The 8,798-nt window shown below is 40.3% G+C and overlaps 1 protein-coding gene across 1 annotated transcript; it reads right to left on the bottom strand.

The window, feature by feature from the left end:
* Nucleotides 1-5,488: 5,488 nt before the first annotated feature.
* Nucleotides 5,489-8,228, bottom strand: LOC110887736 (cytochrome P450 Tp4149). Its single transcript, XM_022135308.2, has 2 exons — nt 7,326-8,228; nt 5,489-6,097 (listed from the first exon to the last, which is right to left on the bottom strand). The coding sequence occupies exons 1-2, from the start codon at nt 8,226-8,228 to the stop codon at nt 5,489-5,491; spliced, it is 1,512 nt and encodes a 503-aa protein (XP_021991000.1).
* Between the last annotated feature and the right edge of the window lie 570 nt (nt 8,229-8,798).

The following is an 8,798-nucleotide window of genomic DNA, read 5'->3' as shown; positions in this document are numbered from 1 at the left end:
CATCCGCGAGACCCATGTCTTTCGTGTCAAACCTCGCTTTCAACATGTCTTTCGTTGAGTTGATCATGTTATCATCACTCCCAATGATAAGCATATCATCTACATAAAGACATAAAATCACATAACCTCTTGGTGTGTCTTTAAAATAAACACACTTGTCGCACTCATTTATTTTGAAACCATTGTCAATCATGACATGATCAAACTTTTGGTGCCATTGTTTTGGAGCTTGCTTCAAGCCATACAAAGACTTGACCAATTTACATACTTTACCCTTGTTTCCAGGGGCGGAAAAACCCTCGGGTTGTTCCATGTAAATTTCTTCTTCTAATTCGCCATTTAGAAATGCGGTCTTTACATCCATTTGGTGAACTTCCAAATTTCTTAGAGCCGCAATTGCAAGAACCAATCGTATAGAGGTTATTCGCGTTACAGGCGAGTAAGTATCAAAATAATATAGACCCTCCTTTTGTCTAAATCCTTTGATCACTAACCTTGCCTTGTATTTATCAATACTTCCGTCAGCTTTCATCTTCCTTTTGAATATCCAACGATATCCAAGTGGTTTACAACCAGGTGGAAGATCTACTAACTCCCAAGTATGATTTTGCAATATAGAATCAATTTCATTCTTAATTGCTTCTTGCCTTTGAGGTCCTTCCGCGGAGGTAACCGCCTCGCGGTAGGTATTGGGCTCACCCTCAACCATGTAGCTCATGAAGTCTGGACCAAAGGATTTTTCAACCCTTTGTCGTTTACTTCGTCTAAGCTCACCCTCCTCGACCTCAGGTCGTTCATGAGTTTCATCTAACCTAGTAGATGAACTTGGTCCTGCTTCATCTAACCATGTAGACGAACTTGGACCGGCTTCATCAACCGCTCTTGATGAAGGCGCATGTGTTTGTCCTAACATAGGAAACACATTCTCAAAATATGAGACGATATTAGGATTTGCCTCCATGATAGTGTGTTTGTGTACATCGGGATTCTTGGATTCATATACAAGAAAACGATGCGCACTACTTTGATGTGCATATCCAATGAAAATGCAATCAACAGTTTTGGGTCCTATCCTAAGAGCCTTAGGAGGTGGTACAATCACCTTTGCTAGGCACCCCCACACTTTCAAGTATTTGTACGAAGGCTTCCTTTTTCTCCACAACTCATATGGAGTTTCGTCCCTATTTTTCAAAGGTATCTTGTTCAAAAGATAGTTGGCTGAGAGAATGGCGTCCCCCCACATTTCTCGGTTCACTCCCGAGCTTATCAACATGGCGTTCATCATTTCTTTCAATGTGCGGTTCTTTCGTTCCGCAACGCCATTTGATTGTGGTGAATAAGGAGGTGTACACTCATGTACAATGCCACTTTTTGCGCATAAACCCGCAAAAGGTGCAACATATTCACCTCCTCGATCGCTTCTCAAAGCTTTTATCTTCTTTTTAAGTTGATTCTCAACTTCATTTTTGTACAAGATAAACTTTTCTATTGCTTCGTCTTTACTCTTAAGTAAATACACATAGCAATATTAGTACAATCATCAATAAACGTGATGAAGTACTTATTTCCTCCATGCGTGGGAACCGCTTTTAAATCACACACATCGGTATGAATTAAATCAAGGGGTACGGTTATTCGTTCAACCGATTTAAATGATGATCTCGTAAGTTTGGATTCAACACATGTCTCGCATTTGTGATTGGACTCGATATAGAATGTTGGTATTAAGTTTAATTTAATTAAACGTCGTAATGAATTAAAATTTACATGTCCTAGTCTACCATGCCAAACATAAGAAGACTCAACCATGTAAGTAGAAATAGAATTTTCATTCATTTTCTTGTTTTCATTTACAACAGAAACATTCATTTTAAACATTCCATTAAGGGCATAGCCCTTTCCGATAAAAGTTCCACGTCTAGACAAGACAAAATTGTCCGATTCAAACACTAGACGAAATCCAAACTTGTTGAGCATCCATCCCGATACGAGATTCTTCCGTATCTCTGGAATATAAAGCACTTTAGTCAAGGTCAACTCCTTGCCAGAAGTCATCTTCAGGATGACAGTGCCTTCCCCTTTGATGCTAGCGGTAGCTTTATTTCCCATATAAAGCTTTTCTTCACTCGACGCTTCCTTGAATGTAGAGAAAAGAGCCTTGTCTCCACAAACATGGCGGGTTGCACCCGTGTCAACGAACCATCCTTTTGGGTTTTCACCCATTGCGTTGACTTCTTCAATCATAGTCGCTTCCTCGGTTATCATTGCAATCAGAGGCATACCATCCTCATCAACCATATGCGCACGCTCACGCTTAGGTTTCTTGCATTGGTTAGCACGGTGCCCCGTCTCGTTACAGTTGTAACAAGTACCTTGGAAAGGCGCAGGCTTCTTTTTCACAGCCCCCCTTTTCGGTCCAAGGTTGTTAACCTTTGCTTTCCCTTTGTTGTTGTTTTTACCCTTTCCTTTCTTGCCCTTTGAGGACTCCCCAACTTCCACCATGTTTGCCTTAGCCGCAGCTTGCAAAATGGTGCCTTTTTGGGCCACCCTGTTGTCCTCTTCTATATGAAGACGGACGACAAGTTCCTCAATCGTCATTTCCTTCCGCTTGTGTTTAAGATAATTCTTAAAATCCAACCAAGCAGGAGGTAATTTCTCAATCATGGCTGCCACTTGAAACGTCTCGCTGAGTACCATACCCTCAGCGTGGATGTCATGAAGTATAATCTGTAACTCTTGGACTTGGTTCATAACAGTCTTGTTATCAACCATCTTGAAGTCCAAGAAACGGGCGACAACAAATTTCTTTGTTCCCGCATCCTCTGTTTTGTACTTTTTATCCAAGGACTCCCATAATTCTTTGGAAGTCTTGATATTATAGTACACGTTATACAATGCATCCGAGAGACCGTTGAGAACATAGCCTCGACATATAAAGTCCGAGTGCTTCCACGCCTCTACCGTGCTCATAGCCTGAGCATCGGTCTCCCCTTCCGCAGGTTGGGGAACGGTCTCCGTCAAGAACCTCGCAAGATTCATGGTGGTCAAGTAGAAGAACATCTTCTGTTGCCACCTTTTGAAGTGGAGACCCGAGAACTTCTCGGGTCGTTTAGCATGATTTGCCACTGTGGACGCTCCCACAGTGTTGGTAGGGGTTCCAACGACAACATTAGTGTTGCTGGTATTCATGTTTTCAGTCGACATTCTGAAAAGTTCCAAGAAAACAAGTTAATAAAACTGTTTTCAAAATAATAAATACGCTAATTTATTATTTTATGAGTGCGAAAAAACCAGCCGTGTAGCTTCTAAGTCCAACTTTGAAGACTACAATAGTAGGATTTTTAGAACTCAACGACAGAAAGGTGTAGAAGCAGAGTTCTGTTTTGACAAAGTCGCTACTTTGAATCAAAACAGAGAAAAATAAATCTGTTTTTTAAACACAACTGTATGAATTCAAAACTGGTTCGAATTCACAGCAGAATATGTTTGTGATTCTACACGAACGGTGTTTTAAAAAAATTTGTTTTAAGATTGTAGGAATCCGTTCATGTAAAATAAATAAAAATATTTTATTAACTTGAAATTACAACTAAAAGGAAAGCAGAAATTACAATATAGGTTACAACTGAAAAGAAAAGACAAACAAGAACAGAAATCCGAACAGGAAAAACCGTTTTTTGGCTGAGGATCGTGTTAGACACGGGCCCCTTAAAACAAATTTCGTGTCTCCCAGGAGAACACGTTTGTTTCCAGGATACAACAGCCGCAAGCAGTTGCACTGCCGGTCTTGACTCCAACCCGAAAGTGTACCTTGAGCTCTTGAAGAAGAAGAATTTCAGAGAGGAGATTGTAGAATTGCTGGTGAATTCGGTGTTGTTCTTCAACAGGGGTACCACCCTATTTATACTAGCTAGACTTGAAGAAACTGAAAAACGAATTTAATGGGTGAATTAAACTGCATTAAACGTCTTCAATGCACTTTAATTCGTCATTAAATTCTCAGTCAAACGCATTAACTTCGTCAGTTTCAAATGCTGAACGTAACTGCACTAGCATTAACTGCAGCAGGAAGCTTCCGCGCGCGCTAGACACACTGGTGCGCGCGCAGGTCTGCACCCTCATGCGCGGTGCGTCCACTTGGCTCACTGCCATGCGCGCGTGCGCCATACTCACTCAGGTCCATGCGCGCCTGCGCGCGTGTGCCACGTCACCTGTGAGCCTCTACGAGCACGCCACACAGTCGCGCCGTTTTGGCTCACTTTGGTGCGCCGCGCACGTCACATCAGGCCCATGCACCATGCGCGCAACTGCGCGCCTTCATGCCATGTGTACACGCGCGCGTGTGCGCATGACTGCCACGTCATGCGCCACTGCGCGCGGACCCATCAGGGTCATGCGAATGCATCCCACATCACCAACCACTTGGTCCTTGCAACCTTTGTGCTTCACCACGCGTGCGCGGTCAAAAATACAAAGGCGGCTCTCAAGCGGCGCAAAGGGCAAAGTGCGCCACATTGCGCCTCATCGCCCCCGCCTCGCGCGCGCGCGAGTGCGTGTGTGAGTGCGAGTTAGGCCTTCGCGAGTACACTAGTGAGTGCTTCCATGAAACAATAAGGATGGAGAGATCCTACTTAAATACCCCTTTAAGTTCCATCTCTCATCCGATGTGGGACAAGGTGCCACTTTCCCACATATTTCAGCATTCAAGTTTCAAACACCAATCTTTGAGCATCGATATCTCATTCATCTTAGCTCCGTTTTGGACGTGGTTTAGTTCGTTGCGAAACCCTTCCAACGTAGAACACAAACCCACAAATAAATATATAAAACCCGCTCATTTTATCATATTTATGTTTAGTCCAAAAAATAGGAAAAAATCATTTTCCTAACAAAAATTCTAACACTTTTCTGTATCAACTATGATGGGCCCGGGTGAGTTTTTCCCTACGGGTCTCAAGTTCGAGTCTGGGTGATAGGAGTTTCTCATTGAGGGGTTTAAATTGGGGATCTATTGTACGAGGGCAGTGGCGAAGCATGAGATTTCCGACCGGGGGTCGAAAACGTATATGCCAAAAATTTCTATAAAACCGGGGTCAAAAACGTATATACCCAAAAATTTCTATACGTAAACTACATACTCTCCACTAACGAGTGAAAAGTTCGGGGGGTCGGCCACCCCCTCTCGCCCCCACAAAGCTACGCCATTGTCCGAGGGGGCTCTCTAGCGCGGACCCAGTTAAGACAATGTATACTAGACCTCCCTATATTCGCGAATAATTCACACCTTTCAAAAAAAAAAAAAACTATTCTACGTACTTTTCTTTATCAACTATATCTTGAACAATTCTTATGCACAAGCTATAACAAAAAATACACACCATAGAGAGTTTATTTATAAACATCCATTTCTAGTATACCAACATTACACAACACACTGTTATATGATCATGTATAAGAAATGATGAGTCTAACAGTTGTAAAAGTTAAATTAGTTTAATTTTGAACGAGGAGTCGCCACGAGAAGCAAATGGTTCAACCTGTGGACTGTAAGAGCAGTGCTCTCACTCATGTCCATATTCTCTCCTCCAGGAAGTGCAAGATCAAACTTGTAAACCACATTCGCGAGGGCAAGCTTTATAAGCGTGTTGGCAAATTGAGTACCCGGGCACCCTCTCCTTCCAGCACCAAATGGGATGAACTCAAAATGAGACCCTTTGTAATCATAAGAAGAAGTATTTAAGAATCTCTCTGGCCTAAACTCCTCAGGTTCCTCCCATATTGCAGGATCTCGTCCTATTGCCCACACGTTGATAACTATTCTTGTTCCTGTTTCAATTTCATATCCCATTATTTGAACATCCTGAGATGATGCTCTTGGAATTATTGGAGCGGGTGCATGTAGTCGCATGGTCTCTTTGAGCACTGCATCTAGATACTCAAGTTTTCCTATGTCACCCTCATTGATTTTTGGTTTGCCTTGGGCTAGTAAGTTAACCTCTTTTTGTAGGGTTTTCATCACCAATGGATTTCTAAGCAACTCACTGAATGCCCACTCTAGAGCTGTAAATGTTGTATCAGTTGCAGCAACAAAAATGTCCTAAGAAAAAAAAATGAAGATTTTAAATGTAATTTGGCTAATGTTAAGTTTTCATAAATGTTAGAAACTAGCAATTGTACTCGCGCTTCACGGCGGGATAACGTTTTTTAGATGCGCGTTACGCCTGGTTGTTTATAAAATTTAAACGTAGAAAAAACGCACTTAACAACTATATATTTGAAAGCACGGAAAATGTATGTCGTTATAAAAGTGTATGCACATAATACCCAAAAAAAAATTCAAATGAATAATGGTATGGCGCGTTGCGGCGGTGTCGAACGTAAAGTGATTCGAATTTATACCGTCTAATGAAAACATATAATATTTGACATGACTCGTTTTCGAACATAATGTACATCAAAATGTAGACCAACTAAAAACGTACGTAAAAATAAGCACGAAACATATTAAATTTGGCACGACTCATTTATGGAAAAAATCGGTTTACGTCAAAACATAAGCCAACTGAAAACGTATATAATAATAACCATAAGAACATATGGTATGTTTGGCATAGAGCTTTTAGGAGCTTTTAGGAGCTTTTAGGAGCTTCTAGCTTTAAGCTTTTAAGAAAAAGCTCCTACTCAATAAAAAGTCTTCTTTGGTTGAAGGAGCTTTAAGCTTTTAGGTTATGAGCTTGAAGCTTTTGGTTGAAAGCTACTAGTAGTAGCGTTTAGAAGAAGCTACAAGCTTTTAGGAAAAAATTGACTAATTTAACCTCTAAAAATAAGGAACTTTTTAATGCACCAACTTTCTAAATTTTTAGTTATGTCTATTTTGGTAATTTTATACATTTTATTAAAAGCTCCAGCTACTCTACCAAACACCAAATATATCTAAAATGCTACAGCTACTAGCTACCAGCTACAACTACCAGCTACCAGCTTCCAGCCACCAGCCACCAGCTACCAGCTTCCAGCTTTCAGCCACCAGCTACTTTTGCCAAACATACCCATTATGTTTAACTAACCCGACTCGTTTCAAGGGAAAACTTACGTTGAAACGTAAATTAAATTAAATTTATATTGACATATACATAAAAATAAACATCTAAAACTCGATTACAAAGTTTTTAGAAAACTAAAGAATTATAAGTATCAATGCTAAAAGTTGAAGAGTAAAAATATATAAAATAAAAAATGAAAGTCAAAAGCAAACACTATTCACTCTAAGTTGCTAAATGTATTATAGTTGATGCAAGGATGAAAATAGCAGAGGTATTAGTTACCAATATGACAGCTTTAATAGTATCTCTACTAAACTGAAAGCCGCTTTCGTCTTCCTTTTGTTTTTCTAGCAGTATATCAATGAAAGAGCGGTCTTGATGATCAACAGATTCTTTCGTGTCTATACATAAGCGTTCTTCGATAACACCTTCAAGAAACTCATCAAATTCTTTGGCAATTTTCTGAGATCTTGCATGTAAGCCTCTTAATTCATCTACCCAAGATAGAGAGGGTATATACTGTCCAACACTAAAAGCAACCACCAATTGTTTGAACTGTTCAACCATGGTATTAAACTTTTTTCCATTGTATTTTCTGCCCAAAGCTACCCTACACATTACATCATTACTAAATGAAAGTATCAACTTTGTGAAATTAACTACCGAATTCGAACCACATGTTTCTTGGATTTTTTCTATCATAAGAGTCATCTCTTCTTCTCTCACTTGTTGAAATGATTGGACACTTTTGTTACTAAGAAGGTGCAAGACAACAATACTTCTAAGTTGCCTCCAATACTCTCCATAGTTAGAAAGCGCGATATCTTTTCCGCCATAGGTTATTTTTCGAATGATGTCTGATTCCCCTCGGTCCAAGAATACTAGTTCATTGGTTTTCAAGATTTCTTGGGCTGCATGAGCGGTAGAGACAACCACGACTGGTACGCTTCCTAGATGCATAAGCATGAGGGGACCGTGTTTTCTAGCCAATTTCCTCAAGGACCGGTGGTAATTCTTGCCAACGAGATGAAGGTTTCTGATTATTGGAAGCTTCCAAGGAGATGGTGGTAGGTTTTTGTGTGTTCTGGAAGAAGATGAAAGCCATTTAAGATATGTTATTGTAACTAGTATAGGGATAAATGATGGAACAACAAAATAGGCAAAAAGATTCATGGAGAATAACATTTTAGGTGATGTTCTAAGCAACTTTATAAAACGTATTTGTTGCTTGCTATTCAATGATGGGTTTATATATAAATTTGATGTTTCCATCTTTTTGTACATTAGTTGTATCACAAAAAGGATAATATAGGAAATAAACACTTAGATAAGAGATGGATTCTAAAAATAGGTTGCATCTTTTTTTTGAACGGCAAATTTCTAGTGCTAGTCTATCGCACTCTCTAAATTGGAGAGCATCGTTGCCTATTCTGGCCAAACTATATTTTCTTAACCGGGCACATATTGGCTTCAGAGTTTGGCTTGTGCGTTCCTCAAGAAACCATACCGCCGACTGCCACTTAACAGACGTTGTACCACCACAAGAGCTGAACACTCTCTAGCGTAACACTCCATGGGACGAAAAACTCGGGTGGGCTCAGGATAGAACCTGTCACCTCTGCAAAAGAGGCGAGACATCGTTGCCTAATCCAACAAAATGACACAAATGGATATTGAACTTGGGTCTTCATTAAAGAACCTAAACCTCTCAACCACTAGGCCACATGTGATGGATATACAACTATTTTTCTCGTT

Source organism: Helianthus annuus, chromosome 11 (assembly GCF_002127325.2).
Source record: "Helianthus annuus cultivar XRQ/B chromosome 11, HanXRQr2.0-SUNRISE, whole genome shotgun sequence".
In the NCBI taxonomy this organism is placed as follows: Eukaryota; Viridiplantae; Streptophyta; class Magnoliopsida; order Asterales; family Asteraceae; genus Helianthus; species Helianthus annuus.
The sequence above is the reverse complement of the archived record's forward strand: the minus strand, read 5'-3'. Positions and strand labels throughout refer to the sequence as shown.